At 35.5% G+C, this 23,214-nt stretch overlaps 1 protein-coding gene across 4 annotated transcripts in view; it reads right to left on the bottom strand.

The window, feature by feature from the left end:
• The window catches only part of ATRNL1 (attractin like 1), an 853,221-nt gene that overhangs the window by 629,464 nt on the left and 200,543 nt on the right, over positions 1–23,214 (bottom strand). For all 4 annotated transcript variants that reach the window (XM_019035499.4, XM_055353888.2, XM_055353889.2 and 1 more), the window contains exons 16-17: positions 15,650–15,863; positions 13,853–14,041 (exon numbers count right to left, since the gene is read on the bottom strand). In XM_019035499.4, the coding sequence (XP_018891044.1) occupies positions 13,853–14,041; positions 15,650–15,863 (403 nt within the window). The remainder of the gene's footprint in view (positions 1–13,852; positions 14,042–15,649; positions 15,864–23,214) is intronic.

Below are 23,214 nucleotides of genomic sequence, written 5' to 3'. Positions count from 1 at the left end.
GTTAATGGCTCAGCTGCCACTCAGTGTTTAATACTACTGGTAACAAAAACATTCCTAAGAAAACCACAAACAATGTCACAAATTTCTCAGTGAATGTCAGGAACTTGATATCGTTGACTCTGCACAGATAATAGAATATTGGATTTAAAAATTTACCAATTATAACATTATTTGTAGTTGTCAATCCTTTGAGGGGTAAGGATCTCATGCCTTCATAGGAAGGTAGAGAGTACGTATCACCTCCTGTATTTTCTTAATAAGAAATAAAAAAGCAAGAATACTCTTTGAGTCATTAAATAAAAGTGGCTAATGTTAAATTGGTAGATAAATAATTCATTGACACAGTCTTCCTTTAAAATCTTACATTTTTTCAACAGTACACAGCACTAAATGACACAATTTTAAAAATCCTTAGATAACTGAACATTTCCTATTTACCATATCCCTCCTTAGTTTTGTTGGTTTAAAACATTTATTGTATATCTATGATTACAGTTAGCCCACAGTATTGTTAACTAGTTTATTCTAATTGTTTTCAAAAGTATATTGGGTTACTATGCTATCAATAGGACATAAGGGAAAATATCTAATTAGTAATATTGGCTTGGCATTCCAATTATTTACTATCATGTAATGATTTGTATCATATATCATGTGAGGAGAAAGTAAATCTTTAGTGGGACTCACCCTGAATAAATCAAATTTTCTAATATTGTTATACAGGTATTTCCTAAGAAAGTAAGTTTTATTTTAAAACTATCTTTTTTTAAGAAAGGATCATGATACCTGCTTTAGCAACAGCCAGATTTTACCTGTGGACACCACCTATTGACCTAAAGTCTGAATTGTTCAACCCAGTGAATAAAATACTGGGGAAAGAATAAATAAATAAATAAATAAGTACACGCCACTGGCGAATGAAATAAGCTTCATGATACCTCTGCCATTCCAAACCCCCAGGAGACAGTCCACCTACTTATAAATGGAGCACATCACTACTACAACCAGTATCTGAGGAAGCCACCATGAAAAGGCTCTCTATGACCAAGGAACTCATACAGAGCCTTCATGACTGAAAGCACCAAGAGCCAAATTAGATTAAAATAAACTACAAACATTAAAGTCACATTCTCAAGGGGAAAAAAGAAATGAAAAAAGCACAGTTGAATCAAAAATAAATTCAAAAATAATTATAAGAACCTACAGAAATAAGAAGGAACCAGAAAAATAATTCTGGCAATATGAAAAAATAGGGTTTTATAATACTGCCAAAAGATCACACTAGCTCTTCAGCAATAGATCCAAACCAAGATGAAATCCTTGAAATGCCAGATAAAGAATTCAGAAGGTTGACTACTATGTTACTCAAGGAGATAAAAGAGAAAAGTGAAAACCAACATAAGAAAATGTAAAAAAAAATTCAGGATATAAATAAAAATTTTAACAAAATAATACATTTTAAAAAAAGAAACCAACTTCTGGAAATGAAAGGCACATTTAGAAAATTGCAAAATGCAAGTGGATAGTTTTAACAATACTTTGTCTTAGACAAATACTACTCTAAGACAAGGTAGAAGAAATAATTTCAGACCTCATAGACAAAGCTTTTGAATTATACCAATCAAACAAAAATAAAGAAAAAAATAATTTAAAAAAGGAACAAAGTCTCCAAGAAATATGAGATTAGGTAAAACAGCCAAACCTAACAATCACTGGTGTTCCTGAGGGAAAAGAAAGAGAAAAACATCTGAAAAACTTATTTGAGGGAATAACTTGAGAAAAACACCCCTGGCCTTGCTAGGAATGTAGACACCCAAATACAAGAAGCTCAAAGAGCTCCTGAGAGATTCATTGCACAAACGACATTACCAATGTATATAGTCATCATTCTCTCTGAAGTCAACATGAATAAAAGAATTCTAAGAGCACTAAGACAAAAGTATCAGATAATCTATAAAGAAAAACTTATCAGACTAATAGCAGACTTCTCAGCATAAACCTTACAGGCCAGAAGGGATCAAGGTTCTCTCTTTACCCTCCTTAAGCAGAATAACTGCCAGCCAATAATTTTGTATCCAGCAAAACTAACTTTCATAAATGAAGGAGAAATAAAGTCCTTTTCAGACAAGCAAATGCTAAGGATTTTGTCACTACCAGACCAGCCCTACAATAAAAGCTAAAAAAGAGTTCTAAATCTTAAAATGAAAGGTCAATATGTACCAGAATAGAACCTCTTGAAAGTATAAAACTCACAGGGCCTATAAAGTAATAATACAATGAAGAAAACAAAGTAACTAGGTAACAATCAACATGATGACTAGAAATGTACCCCACATCTCAAAATTAATGTTACATGTAAATGGTATAAATGCTCCACATAAAAGACATAGACTGGTAGAATGGATGAAAAATCACAAAGCAAATATCTGCTATCTTCAAGAGACACATCTAACATTTAAAGATTCTTATAGACTCAAGGTAAAGGGGTGGAAAAAGATATTCAATGCCAATAGAAACCAAAAGCAAGCAGGAGTAGGTATTCTTGTATCAGAGAAAACAGACTTTAAAGGAACAACAGTAAAGAAAAAAAAAAGAAGTTCATTATATAATGATAAAAGTATCAACGCAACAAGAAGATATTACAATCTAAAATATATATGCACCTAACACTAGAGCTGCCAAATTCATAAAACAATCAATACTAGACCTAAGAAAGAGATAGACAGCAGCACAATAATGGTGGAGGACTTCAACACTCCACTAGACAGATCATCAAAGCAGAAAGTCATCAAAGAAACACTGGACTTAAATTACACTCTAGAACAAATGGACTTAACAGATATTAACAGAACATTCTACCCAAGAACTGCAGAATATGCAATCTTCTCATCAGCACATGGAACATTTTCCAAGATAGACCATATGACAGGCCACAAAACAAGTCTCAATAAGTTCTAAAAAATCAAAATCGGCTGGGCGCAGTGGCTCACGCCTGTAATCCCAGCACTTTGGGAGGCCAAGGCAGGTGGATCATGAGGTCAGGAGTTTGAGACCAGCCTGACCAACATGGTGAAACCGGTTTCTACTAAAAATACAAAAAGTAGCCAGGTATGCTGGCATGTGCCTGTAATCCCAGCTACTCGGGAGGCTGAGGCAGGAGAATTGCTTGAATCCGGGAGGTGGAGGTTGCAGTGAGCCAAGATTGTGCCACGGCACTCCAGCCTGGGCCACAGAGGGAGACTCTGTCTCAAAAAAAAAAAAAAAAAATCTAAATCATATCAAGTATCTTCTCAGACCACAGTAGAATGAAACTAGAAATCAATTCCAAAAGGAACCTTCAAAACTATGTAAATACATGAAAATTTAACAATCTGCTCCTGAACGATTTTGGGGTTAACAATTAAATCAAGATGGAAAGTTTTAAATTCTGCAAAAAGAACAATAACTGTGACATAAGTTATCTAAACCTTGAATATAGCAAAAGTGGTGCTAAAAGTTTATAGTACTAAATGCCTGCATCAAAAAGTCTGAAAGATCACACACTGACAACCTAATGTCACATCTCAAAGAACTAGAGAAACAAGAACAAACCAAATCCAAAGCCAGCAGAATAAAATAAATAACAAATCTCAGAGTAGAACTAAATAAAATTGAAACCAACAAAATACAAAAGACCAATGAAATGAAAACTAGTCTTTTTGAAAAGATAAAATTGATAGACCATTAGCTAGATTAACAAAGAAGAGAGGATTCAAATAAGTTTAATTAGAAATGAAAATGGAGACATTACAAACAACATCACAGAAATACAAAAGATCATTTGAGACAACTCTGAACACTTCTATGCATACAACCTAGAAAATCTAGTGGAAATGGAAAAATTCCTGGAAACATACAACTCTCCTAGCTCAAATCAGGAAGAAATCAAAATCCTGAACACATCAATAACAAGCAGCGGGACTGAATCAGTAATACCAATTTGCCAGCCAAAAAAAGTCAAGGGCCAGGGGATTCACAGCCGAATTATACTAGATATTCAAAGAATTGGTACCAATCCTACTGAAACTGTTGCAAAAGACTGAGAAATAGGAAATTTTTCCTAACTCATTCTATGAAGCCAGTATCACACTGACAGCAAAGTCAGGGAAGAACATAAGAAAACTACAGACTAATATCCCTGATGAACATAAATGAAAAAATCCTCAACAAAATACTAGCAAGCTGAATCCAGTGGCACATCAAAAAGATAATTCATCATGATCAAGTAGGTTTCATCCCAGGGATGGTTCAACATATGCAAGTCAATAAATATGATTCATCATATAAAATGAATTACAAACAAAAGTGATATGATAATCTCAAATAATTACAGGAAAGGCATTCATTAAAATCCAGCATATCTTTATAATTAAAAACCCTCAACAAACTAGGCAGAGAAGGAACATTCCACAAAATAATAAAAGCCATATATGACAAACCCACAGCAAACATAACAGTGAATGGGGAAATGTTGAACGCATTACCTCTAAGTACTAGAAGAAGACAGGTAGGCCCACTTTCATCACTTCTATTTAATATAGTACCGGAAATCCTACCCAGATCAATCAGGCAAGAGAAAGAAATAAAGGGCATCCAAATAGGAAACAAGGAAGTCAAACTACCCTTTTTTGCCAATGATATGATTGTATACCTAGAAAACCGTAAAGACTATGAAGTGATTTTATACTGTATACCTAGAAAACCCTAAAGACTTTGATACGATTGTATACCTAGAAAACCCTAAAGAGCCCTCCAAAAGACTCCTAGATTTGATAAATCAATTCAGTAAAGTCTAAGGTTACAAAAACAATGTACACCGATCAGTAGCACTGCTATACACCAAAAATGACCAACCTGAGAATCAAATCAAGTACTCAACCCCTTTTACAACAGCTGCAAAAATAAAATACCTAGGAATATACTCAACCAAGGAGGTAAACTATCCCTACAAGGAGAACTACAAAACACTGCTGAAAGAAACCATAGATGACAAAAACAAATGGAAACACATCCCACGCCCAGGGGTTGGAAGAACTGATATCATGAGAATAATCATACTGCCCAAAACAATCTGCAGGTTCAATGCACTTCCAGTCAAATCACCAACATCACTTCTCACAGAATTAGAAAAAATAATCCTAAAATTCATATAGAACCAAAAAAGAGCCTAAATAGCCAAACCAATCCTAAGTAAAAATAACAAATCTGGAGGCATCATATTACCTGACTTCAAATTATACTATAAGACTATAGTAATCAAAACATCATAGTACTTGTATAAAAGTAGATACATAGAAAAATGGGGATACACAGAAAAATGGAACAGAATAGAGAACCCAGATATAAAGCCAATTACTTACAACCAACTGATTTTTTGGCAAATTATACAGAAACATAAATTGAGGAAAGGACACCCTATTCAATAAATGGTGCTGGGATAGCTGGATCAACACATGTAGAAGAATGAAACTGAATCTATATCTCTCACCATATACAAAAATCAACTCAAGATGGATTAAAGATTTAAATCTAACACCTGAAACCATAAAAATTCTGGAAGAAACCTCAGGAAAACTCTTCTGGACTTTGGCATAAGCAATTTATGACTAAGACCCCAAAATCAAATGCAACAAAAACAAAAATACATAAAAGGAACCTAATTAAACTCAAAAGCTTCTACACAGCAAAATAGATAATTATCCAAATAAACAGACAACCCACAAGACAGGAGAAAATATTTGCAAACTATGCATCTGACAAAGGACTAATATCCAGAATCTACAAGGAACTCAAACATATCAACAAGAAGAAAACAAATAATCCCATTGAAAAGTAGACAAATGACATGAATAGGTATTTGTCAAAAGATGATACACAAATGGCCAACAAAAGTGAAAAATGTTCCACATCATTAATCACCAGGGAAATGTAAATTTAAACCACAATGAGATATCACCTTACTCCAGACAAAACGGACATTATTAAAAAGTCAAAAAACAATAGACGTTGGCATGGATATGGTGAAAAGGGAAAGCTTAAACACTGCTGGTGGTAATGTAAATTATCACAACCTCTATGAAAAACAGTATGAAGGTTTCCTGAAAAACTAAAAGTAGATCTACCATTCGATCCAGTAATCCTACTACTGGATATCTACCCAAAGGAAAATAAGTCATTATATCAAAAAGACACCCGCATACATGTGTTTATCACAGCACAACTCACAACTGCAAAGATATGGAACCAACCTAAGTGACAATCTAGTGACATGTGGATAAAGAAAATGTGTTATACATACACCAGGGAATATTACTGAGCCATTAAAAAGAAGAAAATAATGTCTTTTGCAGCAACTTGGATGGAGCCAACAGCATTGTTCTAAGTGAAATAACTCAAGAATGGAAAAACAAATAGTATGTGTTGTCACTTATAAGTGAGAGCTAAGCTATGGGTTCACAGAGGCATACAGAGTGGTATAACTGACACTGAAGACTCAGAAGAGCAAAGGAGGGAGATGAGGGATTTAAAAAACTATACATTGGGTACAACGTACACTACTCAGGTGACAGGTGCACTAAAATCTCAGACTTCACCAGTATACAATTCATCCATATAACTACAAACCAATTGTACCCCTAAAGCCATTGAAATTTTAAAAATTTAATTTAATTTAAAAAATAGTCCTTACAGGACTAAAATTTCAAAATCAAAAAATAGAAAAGATAATCATTAAAATATCTTAAGATGCATTATGGACACATTAAATCTGAACTATTCTCAACATAACATTCTTATTCATGCTTCCAAACAGCTGGGGAAATCTTAGGTTACATATAGAATCCTGGGTTTTCTGTACTGACAATGAGAAACTATTAATCCTCTAGTTCTGCTTATCTATTAGGTTTTAGCCTTTAATAATAAGTTCAAAAATGTCAAGTTCAGAATAACATTCTAATTCTCTTGGATTTCGTTTCAGATATAAAAACATTAAATGAGGTAATGTTGATTTTGTTTTTGTTCAAGAGTAGAAAGCAACATGCATTGCTAAATAATTAACAGAAAATTAATTAATATTTAGTAGGGACTCAAAAACTGACATATGCTAATTTTTCTCCTCTTTCTTATAGAAAATAATATACGAGAAACCTTATGCAGGCTATGCTATTGTTCCTAAAGTTATGTGTAGTATAAGGACTTGTATGAAATATGGTTAATTGGAGCAATCCTGTTTATTTTTGGCTTTTCAAAAGATCAAGTTGTAAAATATTCAATATGGTTTTTCAAATGGGTAAGAATATTAAAAAATCAATCTGTAAGAAATTGTCATCAAATTTTAAAAATGATTACCTTCCTTAATTGTTGAAGTGTTTAAATTGAACACATAAACTTACAAATACTGAAAAAAATACAGATTTGTGAGATAACACCTTATCCTCAAGTTGTGTATTATTCTATTTTTACTATATCAATTTAATTGAATTTTCATTTGAACCTTTATACATTTGGGACTAAATCTCCTATTATTTCCTTAAACATTGCCCTGGAATTCATTTTCACAAGTAGAATATCTGACTACCCAAAATATATCAATTATTAATAATGCCAATTATTAGCAAAGCTTTCTCAGAAACCATTAGTCAAAAATTATCTTAAAAAACATTTCCTCTCTTCAATTCGTGAATTTTAAACAATGATATCACAATATTATGACTGAAAAATACTGGAGAATATTGCAAAATCCTATTTGTTTCTCATTTCCAAAGAAAAGTTTCCCTTAATTTCTATTTACTAGTAAACCTCAAATGAACATTGAGGCAACTTTCTGAAGGCAACTAAAGACCACTTCCAATACAAAGTTTTGTTGATAAGTATAAAAATATTTTAAAGACTCAAATGTTAAATGAATAGACGTGTAGTAGAAAACGATAATGTAAATATATATAATTTATCCTGAAAAGTCATAAAGTTAAAGTCAAAAGCACACTAAAACCGTTGCCAAGAAGCTGACACCTATGAAAGAGTAACACTCAGCTACTTTTAACTTGTGTTTTGAACAAGAATCTCATTTTACTCCTAGTCCCTATTGTACTTCCTGGCATTTCTTCACTACTCTACAAATGTCTGTTGGTTAAAAACACGGGAAAAATTAAACATAATGAAGGAGTTCATTATTCACAAACAGTGGATCACTGCCAGGTGACTACTTCTTTCAGAAATACAAAGTCTCCTTGAGGCAATGTTCAATGCCCTTCTTCCCCACAATGACACACAGGGTGTATAATAAAAAACCTGTGGAGGCCGGGCGCAGTAGCTCACACCTGTAATCCCAGCATGTTGGGAGGCCAAGGTAGGCAGATTACTTGAAGTCAGGAGTTCAAGACCAGCCTGGCCAACATGGTGAAACCCCGTCTCTACTAAAAACACAAAAATCAGCCAGGCATGGGGCAGGCACCTGTAGTCCCAGCTACTCAGGAGGCTGCAGCAGGAGAATTGCTTCAACCCAGAAGGCGGAGATTGCACTGGGCCAAGATTGTGCCACTGCACTCCAGCCTGGGTGACAGAGCGAGACCCTGTCTCAAAAAAACAAAAACAAACAAAAAAACCCTGTGAAATAGAAATAACTGTTAGAGTAGTATTGGACATTATCAGCACAAATGATCTATACACAGCTTCAGGAAAGGCGAACATGACAACAGAACAGAGAAAGGAACTATAGAGGAGAAAAAATAGCAAACTAGACTATCTGCTCAAGGAACAAATGGTAGAAGTAGACAATGAAGCCTCTATAATAATCAAGAAAACAAAAGAAGCAAAAGATCAAAAACAAGAGAGACAATGGCAGACCTGAAGACCTGACTTATGCTTGCCTAGCTGACAATCCCACCAGCGGTATTTAGTTATCATTATTTGATTTGTCAGTGGTAGAATTTAATTCATACCTGTGTTAAAATAGTGAATTATGTTTCATTAACCTTCTCAAAAAAAAATGAGTTACAACAATTTTTATATTTGCACTGTATAATTACAGTGTTCTCAAAAAACTTATTTCAACTAAATAAAAAGTCTCAAGTAAAGGATTATAAAAAGAAAAATAGCTAAATATTAGCAAACAAAAATACAAAAAATGCAAATAGAGTTAAGAAATATTAAGATATATCTAGAAGTTCCGGCAACTATTTTAATATTTGCAACAAGAGTAAAGAGAAGAAAACATGTATTTTAAGACATTACAGAACATTTTTAGCAGATGAAGAAACAAACTACTCTTCAGATTTAAAGAGCCAATGAGAAAATCTAAAAAATCTAAAAATCCTTTTATTCAATGAGAAACTGTAAAAAAAATTAATTTTAAAGATCCACATCAATCACTGAAAAACTGAATTAAAACAATGAAAAATTTTAGAATGCCAACAAGAAAGAAAAAAATCTTAAAAGCTCCCAAAGGGGGGATAAAAAAGATGTTCCACAAAGGAATGAAAATTAGATTGGCATTGGAATTCTTATCCACAACACTGAATGCTAAAGAGGTTCCAAGGAAAAAATTATTTAGAATACCACATTTAGCCATTTTATCATTCAAGTGAAAATGAAAAGTACACTTTTAGACATGCAAAGACTCAAAAGTTTATGTCACAATTTATTTGAAAGAAATTACTAAAGATTATTTACCAATGGTTAAAATGGTAAAATTTATGTTATGTGTGTTATACCACCAAAAAAAACTGTAAAAAAACAAAAAAGTAGAACAAATGAGAAGGAATGGGATATAAGAAAAATTTGTGACAACATAAGCTTAATTCTAAATAATTTTTAGAAAGTTGTTAAGAGTATAAGAGCTTAGACTTTCACACACCAGTTTTTCCCTACTTTCTAGCCTCTTTTATTGTGAAATATAACACATATACAATTACATAAAGAAAAATATAAGATTAATAAATTCCTATAAACACACACTCCAGACCTGCACAAAGCCTAGAAGTGGAGCATTGCCTCTGTTTCATTTCCTAATCAGCACCCCTAAACTTCTCCCAGCAACATCCTCTAGCTGACATTTTTGAGAATACACTTTTGCCTTACTCTATAGTTTTACCACCTAAATACGCATTTCTAAACAATGCAGTGCAGTTTTGACTATTTTTTAACTTTATACCTAAATGTAGTCAAACAGTATGTAATCTTTCATGTCTAGCTTCTTTCATTGAACAATAATGTTTGTCGAGAAACAAGCATGACTATCGAGGCAGGAGAAGGTGCGCATTGTCTCATTCCCCACAAGTCTTCAACTCTTGTATTCAACTCTCCTGGGCAGCTGGCTCCTAGTTTTGAAATGTTTTGCTATGCAAAAAGGCCATTTTATGCCTGCAACCACCACACTGCCGCACACTTGATCAGGTACAACACCCCCATTCCTTACCACAATCCCTAAAAAGGGATATCAACAGGGAGCTCAACTCATAATACATCCAACCATGTCCATCCCAGGCATACCTCTCCACTTCATGCCAAGAGCCTGAAGGAACAAATGAACACAACAGCTGCAGCCGGGATTCTAGCCTGCATTGTGTTACTGTTTTGCCTTAGCTCTTCAAGTAACAGTGGTGCCCACTATGGACCAAATACATATTTGACTGGACCACTGAGAGTGATGAAAGGCCTAGAAAGTCAGTAAGTCTCTACGTGCATTGCCTTACGCAGTGGCTACCTCTGAATGGGAAGATGACTCATCTGAGCAAGAAGGACTAATATCAACTGGGTGACCATGTTGTCCAAGGGCCATAAACTTACAGGCTTCAACATAGTAGATTTACCACCAACAGGGATCTCAGAATTATGAAGTTACTGTGATAGAAGTTATTAAGAAATTATTTTAGGCAGATAGAGAAAAAAGGGGTCCTTGGAAAGTTTTCATTTCTTTTTAAAACACCTCCAAAAGTATTTCTTGTCTAACAGAAAAGTCCCAGCTCTTAGAGCCAAGCCGGCAACCTTTAGTATGCATATGCAAGCCATTAGAAACTGGGTCCACTCAACATGGCGATTCCCACCTTTGTCCTCTTGCCCTTGCCCCACATGTATTTGGGACAATGGCCGTCCCACATATCCCCATGTGTGTAGAACATCATGGTGCCCTGCATTTGCATATTAAAAGGCTAGGGTGGGAAGGCCAGTTTTTTTCCAAGGGCTACCTGAATGAATGCCTGGTCAAACCAATCCCCTAAGCTCTATGCAAATCAGACACCCCCTCCTCCAGCCTCTACATATACCTGCCTGGTATGCACCACACTTGGGGTTTCCTCTTTCGGCTGTGGAGCCCCCATCCCTCTGTCTCTGTAAGAGCTAACCTTCTGCCTTTTCTTTTCTTTCTTGCCTATTAAACTCTCCGCTCCTTAAAACCACTCCACGTGTGTCCGTATTGTTTAATCTAATTCAACGTGAGACAAGAGCCCTGGTGTTCCTCCACTCATGGGAGCCATATCATTACTATAATTGCTAACTAGAATGGGTTGCCTCTCAGAGGAAAAACAAGAAAGCTCAAAAGGAGGGAAGGAAGAGTGGACGGGCAGAAAATAAATATTGCTGCTGGGATAGTTGTTTGTATTTTCATCAGTCAGGCTGCCAGTGGCTGCTGCTATGCAGGGACTGCAAGAAAGTCAATGATCTAATAAGAAAGTCCTGAAGATACTTATGAACGTTATAGAAACAAGCTGTGTTATGGCCTACACTCCTAGGAAAACTCCAAGTGGCTGTTTCCTGGAGAGAAAGGGTCAGAGGGAAACCAGTGGACTGATACAAAAACCTAAAATGGACCTTTGACCTTTAAAAGTTTCAAATATGACAAAAGAAGAGAGATGATGATAGTGGAGAACTTAGGGCTGTTAGGATAAAGGAATTAGAATCGGGATAAAGATCCCCTGGAGAGAATTCCTGTATAAAGAGGGAAATTGTTGCTTTCCCTATCTCATTGAATACATTTCAACCACAACATATTCCTGAGTTTAATAGATACACCAGACTCCAAGTGGCTGTTATTTTGTCTCCTTTGACTGAACTGTAACTACAGTTTCTTTGGAACCTGGATCAAACACACCAACATGTTAATTAGATTCACTCATTTCAAATCCTGTTTACTGCAGGTTAAAGTATTGGAAGAAAAAAAAAATCCAAGGAGTCTTGCTCCTTTTTTCTTTGTGAGCTTCCTGGACACTCAGATGTTGAGAAGAAGGGAACTGAAAAAGAAGCAAAAGAACTTCTGATTTTATTTGTCTGTTTGGACTTTACCAAGTAACTGATATTTTCCTTTGTTCAAATCAAAGCATCCTCAACAGACATAAACTTGGATACCGGCCGGGCGCGGTGGCTCACGCTTGTAATCCCAGCACTTTGGGAGGCCGAGCTGGGTGGATCATGAGGTCAGGAGTTCGAGATCAGCCTGGCCAACAGTGAAACCCCATCTCTAAAAAAAGTACAAAAATTAGCTGGGCATGGTGGCACATGCCTGTAGTCCCAGCTACTTGGGAGGCTAAGGCAAGAGAATCACTTGAACCAGGGAGGTGGAGGTTGCAGTGAGCTGAAATTAGGCCACTGCACTCCAGCCTGGGCCACAGAGTGAGACTCCATCTCAAAAAAAAAAAAAAAAAAACCTGGATACCAACTTTATCTCAGGTGATTCTGCAGCTTTCTATGGTGGTAGAATGGTAACTACTGGGCCCCTGAAAACTATATTATTCAAAAAAAAAAGGACATAAAGTCTGGATTAATTACAAGAGGGACAGATACCAATGAGTGGGATATGAATGAATGCAACCAACATTGAGAAACAGGTCATGAGAGCAGCAGGAGTAAATAAAACTTTCTACTTTTTTGTTCCAAATCTGAACATACCAATTAATTCAGGTGAAAAGGCATATTTTTGATGAGCATCAGTGTCAAAGAGTGGATTGTGGAAAGATAAACCATATTCTCTGCTATGAGGAAGCTAGCTAAGATTGGCACTTTCTTCTCCCAAGCAGAAAGAGTTTCACATGGTCTTAAGTTCCTACAAGGCTAACAAGTGCTCCCAGTAGCATTATGCAATTCCCTTGGCAGCTATATTCTGACGCCATTTGTGTTTGTAAGCAAGGCCACTCTCACCACATAGTACCCAGTATTAAACATTCATTCAGGTGCAGCCTTATCCTATAGTCCTTAGAAAACATGAGAGATCAGCAAGGGGCAAAATCTTTCTCCTGAAGTATAACTCATAGCAAGCCCAGTACTGCCCTGCTGACGTAACTCTATGTGATTTCAAGACTGTGCATTCTATACTTGTAGCAGATATACCAACATTGATAAAATATTCTTGCCCCAAAATGCTTTCCTGAATCTAATCATGAGGGAAAAATTAGACAAATCCAAATTGAGAAACCTCCAAAACAATTGGTATAGGTTATCCAAAAATATCAAAGTCATATAAGGAAAAGATATGGGAATTGCACTAGATTAAAAGATACTAAAAAGGCTCACCAAAGCAATCTGTGATGTTTGAGGTGAACACTCTCATGAAGTGTTATACTGTCTGCAACATACACACAGTTCAGGGAAAAGAGGCTGTACATATGTGGCAATATGTTAATATTTAGGGTAAGATACTTAGTGGCATGCAAAATGATGATATAATAAAAATCAGAGGTTAACAGTACCAGTTGGTTTCAAAAGTAGCCGTAACAATTTTTTTCTCATTTTTTGAAACTTCTTCAAATATTTAATTCTTCTTTACATCACAGAAAAGTAATTTACGTTGTTGTCAAGTGAAAAGTCACTCTAGATAAATACTTACGGGAGCAGGTGGCAGTTTGCCACTCTAGACATTGTCCATATGGAAAAGAGATGATATAGGCATTAGAGTCAACACATCGTTTCGTACTGCTGCACCACATACACTCCATGCCATTGCTTGTACAGTTGGAACATGATGTCCTCAGAGAGCATGGCTTTTTGCACGGCCTCGCATTTTGATTTGGACTAACTGGAATAAATAAACACACAATAATTTCATTTTTAACTTCATGTTAACACAATTGTATGGGTTTTCTTTGCTTTGCTGTTCAGGGCATGTTTCAATTAAGCCACCTGTGGCATTATAATATGATGAGGTAAATAAAAACAAAGATATCAATACTTCTTAAAATTTTTATTAAATTCGAAAATCTATAACTCCTTTGAAATTTTTAATTCTTTACAAAGTATATAAAGTTGTATAATTTTAAGTATTATAAGCAGTAATGTAATCTATGACCTAGTTTGTATACCAGCACTGTTTATTTTCCCAGCCACAATTTTTTCCCAGCCACAATGTTTTCCATAGCATTCCACATCTTACAAAGTAAATGTCCCATAAGTGAACATGTCTTTGATATAAACAAAGAATAAAAATACAGCTTATCATAAAATATTACACAAGATACAATATTTATCACAGCCTTTAAGATGGCTGTTATTTAAAAATAATAGGAAATAAATATTGGCAAGGATGGAGAGAAATTGAAACCTTTGTGCACTGCTGTTGGGAATGTGAAAAACAGAATTGCCACATTATTTTGTAATTCTGCTTCTGGCTATATATATATACACCAAAGAAGTGAAAGCAAGAAGCTGAACAGGTATTCATACACCCACATTCATAGCAGCATTACTCACAATAGCAAAAAGGTAGAAGCAACGCAAGTATCCATTGATAAATGAATGGATGAACAAAATGTAGTATTTACATATAATGTAATATTGGTCAACCTTAAAAAGGAAGGAAATTCTCATACATCCCACAACTTGGTTAAACCCTAAAGACATTATGCTAAGGGAATGAGCCAGTCACAAAGCACATATACTGTATGATTCCACCATATGAGGTACCTGAAGTAGTAAATTCATAGAGACAGAAAGTAGAACAGTAGTTGCTAGGGACTGTAGGGGGTGGGGTGGAGGAAATGGAGAGTTATTGTTTAATGGGTACAGATCTTTAGTTTTGCAAAATGAAAAAGTTCTGGAGATAAATGGTGATGATGTTTGCACAACAGTGTCAAAGTATTTAATGCCATTGAATTGGCATTAAAATACATTTACAATGGTTAAAATGGTAAATTTTAAGTACATTTTACCATGATAAAAATATAAGATTTAAAAGAAAAGAATTCAATATTCCTTTCTTACTTAACAAAAATCCATTTCAGAAGATGTAACAAAAATGTTTCTTTTTACTTGATAACTGAAATATGTCTACAAGAGTAAAAGGAGTCCCAATTAGCCATTAATCTTAAAAGCAAATCTTCTTCCCAAACACTATCATGATAAAAGTAAAAGACATTAATGAATTAAGAATAGATTATTGTTATATTATAAGTAACTACAACCATATGTTCATAACCTCACTATTTGAACCAACAAAGTTTGCATAAAATAATAATATGTTATTTTCACAAGTTAATGCTGAGATCACTAATAGTAAGTGGGGAAGAATGTGTATAAAAATAAAATTTACATAAATATCATAGAATCAGACTACACCCTAGAAGGAAGGAATGAGAAGATGGGTGGGAAACATACTTTTAAAGGAATGCTAATTTACTGGACTACTTACCAACAGGTTTTTCACAGACAAGGCCATTTGCCATAGATGTACAAGGATTAGCTTTTAAGCCTGCCACTGCAGCCCTTTCCAGATACGCACAAAACCCAGAATCATTGGGTTCGCCAGGAAGCCACTGTAGTGTTGTGTTTGTAAAAGGAGACATGTCTTCCCATCCCCAATAGGATATATTGATCTTGCGCAAGCCTACCCAAGGTGATACTTTCTGTAAACAACACGAAAAGGGGCATTCAAAGAAAGTTAGATGTAAAAATATGGCATATTCCTTAGCAAATAGTTCATTATCATTAAAAATTATATTTGAAAATATATAAAACTGCCTTTCTAATGAGTTTTAGTACTAAGAATAATTAACAATTATGGCATATTTTGAAGAATGATGTAGAATAGAACACTGTTTTTAAAACACAGGTTTTATATTTAGCTACATGATTGGAATAATTTATTTAGCCTTCATGAACCTCAGTTTCCTCTTCTATAAAGTAGAGATATAATTATCTATCTGATAAGGCAGGATTATTTAAAAACTTAACATATTGTTATTGCTGCTGCTGCTTCTATTACTATTACTACTATCAATGTAATCAGTTATAGGATTAAGACTCTAAAGATAAATTGCCATTATCTGCAATGTGAAACTAGAATATAAAATCGACAAACAATATATAGAGTCTGAGTGAAGACTTCATAACAAGACCTAGCAAAAAGACTTACAGAAGAATAACTGCCTCTCTCTTAGCTCAGACGGCTACAAATAAATCTAGACTTCTATATGATTTTTGGATAAATTTATGTCATATAATTTTATTAACAAAAAACAACAAAAGTAATAAAATCTGATGCTTGTGCCTAAAATTTAACTAAGATTGACAAATACTACATAACTATTCTTAATGCTGTAGTATTTCAAAATTAACTTGAAATAAAAATCTCTACCATATTTATAACCTTAATAATTACTCAATTTTAAAATGTTCTTATTATATTTAAAAATGATATATTCATGATCCAAGTTACTAATCTTTGCAAATTTTTTTATATTATAAACATCTCTATTTTAATATATATGATAATAGATTTATTTTCCAAAATACTAAGCTACCAATATTATATTACAATGTGAAATGATGTCAAAACTCCACATTGTTCTTTTTTTTTTAACATTATGGAGTACCAGGATAGAGAAAAATGTTTCTCCACCTTAGACATTAACAACATAGAAATAAGACATTTATATCCAGTATTTATTCTAATTATGATGTGCATATGGTCCTAGAGATCTTAAAAGATAGCCACACCTAGAAATGTGTGCAGAGTACAAATACAATAAATTTCACATAGTAAACACTCAACAAATGTTTCTTGGATAAAATTTAAATATCTTATAAATTCTTGTTATGACAATAGATCTCATATTGCCCAAGTACTGTACACATAATAGGTAATCAGTAAATTTTGCTAAACAAAATTCATTAGAATAAAAATTGTTATCTTCCATCATCAGCACAGTGCCTAAAACAAAGATGGTACTTAATAAATAATGTTTCTAATTATAAAAATACACATGCTGCTTCACATTGTGATCAGCATATATTTCATATATTATTCTGAAAAATATTTTAATAAGCAAAAACCTAAAACATTCTTACAGCTCTTGATAATAACAGCAGGAGTCAATTCAACATAGATATTTCAGATTAACAACTGTGTTTCACATGACAGCAATTCTGCCTATATCCCTGAACTCTCTATAGTCAAGACAAGTCATTTAAAATGAAATATTACTCCCTAACTCATCGTGATAAAAATCTGAGAGGAAGAGGAGGAAAACAGAAAAATGAAGCTGCTGATAAAACATTTAAAGTAACTATTACTCAGTAAATGAACTGGACAGGCAGTTCATTATCTTATGTAAGATAAATAACTATATTACGAAAATTTACTGCAGCACACCATAAATCACTGTAACATTTCATTAGCCATTTCCGATAAGTAAATGATCATTTGACCCAAGATATCTCTATAAAGTGCATGAATTTGTCAATCTTTATTCGCCAAAAAAGGTTTATCTTCAGTTTATACAACTGTAATGACTCAGAATTCATTTTATATAAAGATATGCATAATTGAATGTCACCTTGCAGAAGTCTCCACCTTTGAAATCTTGCTGAAGCTCAGCTTTCTGATAAACCAAAACATTCTTCATTTACAGGGCATGCTAGCTAGCATCATATTCCTTAGCAAATGGAACTTTTGAATGCGTGATGAACTTATCAAGTCTAAGTTCATCACACATTCAAAATAATTATTAGTTCAATCATTATTATTTATAATAATAGGGAAGAAAAAGTGAACACTAACATAACAATCTTGAAATATACAATCTCAAAAAAGCACATTTCAAGGTTATATTGTACGAACTAAAAATAATATGTCTTAAGCAAGAAAGAAAACAAGAGTTCTAATATAAAATATCAGTACTTTCTAAATATCAGGGAATTTGAGTCTGCCAATAATAAGCTCTGCATAAGTGGTAGTGAGAACTAATTTTCACATGTTCATTGGTAATTGTCCCTTTTTTTTTTTTTTTTAAGACGGAGTCTCACTCTGTTGCCCAGGCTGGAGTGCAGTGGCGCGATCTTGATCTTGGCTCACTGCAAGTTCCACCTCCTGGGTTCACGCCATTCTCCTGGCTCGGCCTCCTGAGTAGCTGGGACTACAGGCACCCGCCACCACGCCCGGCTAATTTTTTTATATTTTTTTTAGTAGACACGGGGTTTCATCGTGTTAGCCAGGATGGTCTCGAACTCCTGACCTCGTGATCCGCCTGCCTCAGCCTCCCAAAGTGCTGGGATTACAGGCGTCAGCCACCACGCCCGGACGGTAATTGTCCCTTATTTTTTGTAGTAAAAGAAATAAAGCTCCTGGCATCACAAGAATATAAACAGATTTTAACTTATGTTGTTTGTCCCATATGCTAAAAATAATACTTTACAAATACACCTTGTCACATTCTTCAAAAATATTATAAAACTGATAGGTCTCTCCTACATGCTACCTCATATATCTTATCCTCTAGCCATTAAGCTAGTAGCTCTCAAGACAAGTTAAGAGAAAAGACTTAGGCATTTCTCTGGCCTCTTTACCAATATTTTCATGTGCTGGCCAACTCCAAATCCTGTAAGACATAGCTAGGGCACTCCTCTAGGAAATTATTCTTAGGTCCACATTACTCGTTAGATGCCTACCCTTTATCTTCATATAGCACCCTGTGTGCATCTATCATTGCAATTATCACATTTCAGTAGAATTGTGTTTGTTTCTCTCCCCACTAAGCTCTTTGAGAACAGCAATTGTCTTTTGATCTCTGTAATCTCAGAAAGCAGTAGATTGCCAAGTACACTGAAAGTAATAAATGTATACCAAATGAATAACTACTGGTCTATCCTTCACAGAAAAATAGCTACAGTTCACAGAAAAGTAGTTTCCTGAATCAACTGTTCATATAAATATGATTAGTATAGTTTTTCTTTACCCTATTAATCCCAGACATAAAAAAAAACTTAAGGCCAAGAAGTACCATATTGCAATATCCACTTCAAAATATTTTAATATTATAAAAGCCAAAGGATATAATTAATTCATCAGTTTTATTAATGGGGAAGAGGGCTTTGGCTATATAGACAGAAACTGGGGATAGAAATTAGATTATCCATTACTGATACTCATGAGAAATATACATGCTAATATTAATATATTTCATCACAAAAATTAGGGTTGGCAGTAACAGTGGACTGAGTGTCCATACAAAAATTTCAGGAGTGATGTCAGCAAGATGTCTGACTAGAGACACCTGGTGCTTATCCCTACCACAAGAGAGGATTGAGACAATGAATAAAGAGCTACGCTTTGACTGGAGTGTCGAAGGGAGAGAGTTGGAGTGCAGTGGGGGAGTGGAGATGCACCTGTGGTGAATGGAAGTCCAGAAAGGCAGCGTGGAGGCACCCAGCCTTTGCCCTGTCTTCTCCACCTGGATTGGATCTGTTTAGGATCAGCAGTGACTTCGTGTTATAGGGAATAGGTAAGGAGAAGATCCCCACCAGCCCCCACTGCTACCAAAAACACCTATAATCGTTACTACAGAAGAATCCCACAGTCCTTACAAGCTCTGAGCCCAGTTTAGAAGCTGCCAGGAATTCCCTCAGCTGCATTGCCCTCAATTAAGAATACAAGGTGTGCACTTCTCATTCCCTACTCAAGCCCTTGAGCCAAGATGCTGCAGCATGGTGCCATGTTGAGACCAGAGCCACCTCTGGAGTGTACCTTGCTCAAGTGTCCAGTAGCCTCTGCATCTCTCCAGTACTGCAGTTCATTTTCGTTCCACCAAGCCCACACAGGCGGCTGAATGCCACAACCCCAGCTGAATGGAGCCTAGGTCCAGGATTGGCTGTGACTCTGGTCCTACACAGCAGGGAAACCAATCCCCACCACTGCACTTCTGAGCCAAAGGAATGTTCTGGCAGTCCCACACAGGACAATGTGGTCCTTGAGCCAGCCGAGCCAGTCAAACCATTGCATGCCCTCCCGCAAGCAGGAGAGGCCCTTGAGACTCTGTGCAGCTAATACGCCCCTAGGCCAGAGGAGCGGCTACATGCCTGCACTCAGGGCCTGAGAAACAGCCACATTGCAACCTCTCCAGGCAGGCCCTTGGCCTGCCTAAAAGCCTTGCACTGGCAATCAGGGCCTAGAAAGAGTTCCACAGGCTGCCACTGTTGGGCATGCCTCCATGAAATACAAGCAGCCATGAGTCCACATCCAGCACCTGAGAAACACCTCTACAGGCCACCCCTGGCAGGCACACCCACAGGCTTGCCAGGAAGCCATATAAGCATATCCTGGGCCTGAGACACGACCCCATGAGGCACTCCCACCAGATATTCCCCCAAGCCAGCTGAGCAGCAATGCACCTGCATCCTGGGATTAAGAAATAGCCCTGTGGGTTGTTCCTGGCAAGCAAGCCCCCAGGACAGCCAAGCAGCCTTCAACTTGTCTCCTGGGCCTGAAAAACAGTCCCAAAGGCCAACCCTGGAAAAAATTTTTCCAGGCCAACTGAGCAGCTATACACTCACATCTTAAGCTTGAAAACCAATCTCATAGGTTGTTCCTGACAGGCAAGCCCCCAGGTCAGCCAAGTGACTGCATGCCTATGCTCCCAGAGTGACAGTCCTATGGCCTCAACCCCAGCAAGCCAGAATGCAAGTTGCCCTACCCACTGTGTGTATTCACATGCCCATAATCTGAGAAACAGCAAGGTGAGCACACTCTCCAACAAAGCCACATCACCACTGCTACAAACTCTCTTTGCAAAGGCTACCAAGACACTTGAAAATGTCACTACTATGTCACTAATGTGGATTATAGCTGAAGAAACTACATGGAGACTACACTACTTCATCTACCTAGAACCAATACCAATACACCCCATTGAACTAATACCCCAAGACCCATTCATACTAATAATTCTTTCCATAAAACCTACTCCATAAAATTGGAAGAATTTTATGTAGGAATTCCTACATAAAATGTAGGAATACATCAAACATGAAAAAGCAAAGAAAACATGATATCCCCAAAGGAAAACAATATTTCTCCAGTAATAGAACCCAACATAAGTAAACATATGAAATATCAGAAAGAAAATTCAAAATAATCTTAAGGAACTTCAGTGAGATATAGGAGAATACAGATAGACAATTCAACAAAATAAGGAAAACAATTCATAATTTGAAAGAAAAATTCAACAACAGAGATATCAGAAAAAAAGAACAAAATAAATCCTAGATCTGAAGAATTCAATGAATAAAACTTTAAAAATGCAACAGAGAGCTTCAACCACAGACTTGACTAAGCAGAAAAAATAATTACTCTTTCTTCTTTTTTAACAGAGATGGGATCTTGCTGTGTTGCCTAGGCTAGCCTCAATCTCCTGGGCTTACAAGCGATCCTCCTACCTCAGTGTCCCAAGTAGCTAGGACTACAGGTTCACACCACCATGCCCAGCTAGAAGAATCACTGGACTTAAAAGCAAATAACACAGGTGACAAAAATAAAATAGAATATGGAGTGAGGAAGGCCTACAGCATTTACAAGAAACATTTAGTGAAAACCTATTTGTATTATAGGAACTACAAAAGAGAACAGAAGGGAACAGGTGTCTAGAAATATTTAATAAATCACTTGAAAACTTCCCAAGTCTTCAGAAAGAAATGGACATGCAGGTCGAAGAAGCTTAAAGAACACCAAATAGATTCAGCCTATACAGGTCCTCTACAATGCACACAATACTCAAATCATCAACAATCAAACAGAAAGAATTCTAAAAGTAGCAACTGAAAAGCATAAAGTCAGATATAGGAAAATCCCCATTTCAGCAACAGTGAATTTCTTAGCAGAAACCATAAAGGCCAAGAGGAACGGAATGATATATTCAAACTATTGAGAAGAAAACAAAAAAACTGTCAACCACAAATATTATACCCAGCAAAGCCATCCTTCAGAAATTAAGGAGAAATAATATCTTCCACAGACAAAATCTAATGAAATTAATCACCAATAGACTAGCCTTACAATAAATGCTCAAAGGAGCCTAACATCTAGAATGGAAAAGATGATAACCACCATCATGAACACATACAAAATTATAAAACTCACCGGTAGAGCCAACACACTAAGGAGAAAGAGAAAGAAATAAAACCATATCACTACAGAAAGCCATGTAACTACAAAAATAAATAATAAGAGAGGAAGAAAGGAACAAAGGATAGAAAGGATATACAAAGGAAGAAAAGATGTATGAAAACCAGAAAACAACCAATAAATTGATAGGAATAATTCTCACCTTCCAACAATAACCTTGAAAGTAAATGAATTCCCTTACTTAAGAAATATAGACTGTCTGATGGTATTTTTTTAAAAAATAACTAACCATATGCTGCCTACGAGAAACTTACCTCACCTGGAAAGACATATATAGACTAAAAGTGAAGGGATGAAAAAACATATTCCATGCAGACAGAAAGCAAAAGTGAACAGGAGTAGCTACACTTATATCAGACAAAGCAGACTTTAACTCAAAAGCTGTAAAAGAGATAAAGAAGCATATTATACAATAAGAAAGGGATTAATTCAGTAAGAGACTATAAATTGTAAATATACATGCACCCAATGTTGGAGCACTTAGATACATAAGGAAAATATTATTAGATATAAAAAGAGAAATATGCCCCAAAACAATAATACTTGGAGACTTCAACACTATGCTCTCAGCATTGGACAGATGATCTAGACAGAAAATCAGCAAAGAAACATCAGATTTAAACTGCAGCATAAACCAAATGGATCTAACAGACATTTACAGAACACTGTACTGAAGAATACACATACTTTTCATCAGCATGTGGAACATTCTCCAGGAATGATCATATATGGTAGGACACAAAACAAATATCAACAAATTTTTAAAAATCAAAATCATACCAAGTATCTTACATGACCAC

This window comes from Gorilla gorilla, chromosome 8, assembly GCF_029281585.2.
Source record: "Gorilla gorilla gorilla isolate KB3781 chromosome 8, NHGRI_mGorGor1-v2.1_pri, whole genome shotgun sequence".
Lineage (NCBI taxonomy): Eukaryota > Metazoa > Chordata > Mammalia > Primates > Hominidae > Gorilla > Gorilla gorilla.
Note: the sequence above shows the minus strand (reverse complement) of the source record. Positions and strands in the feature narration are given on the sequence as shown.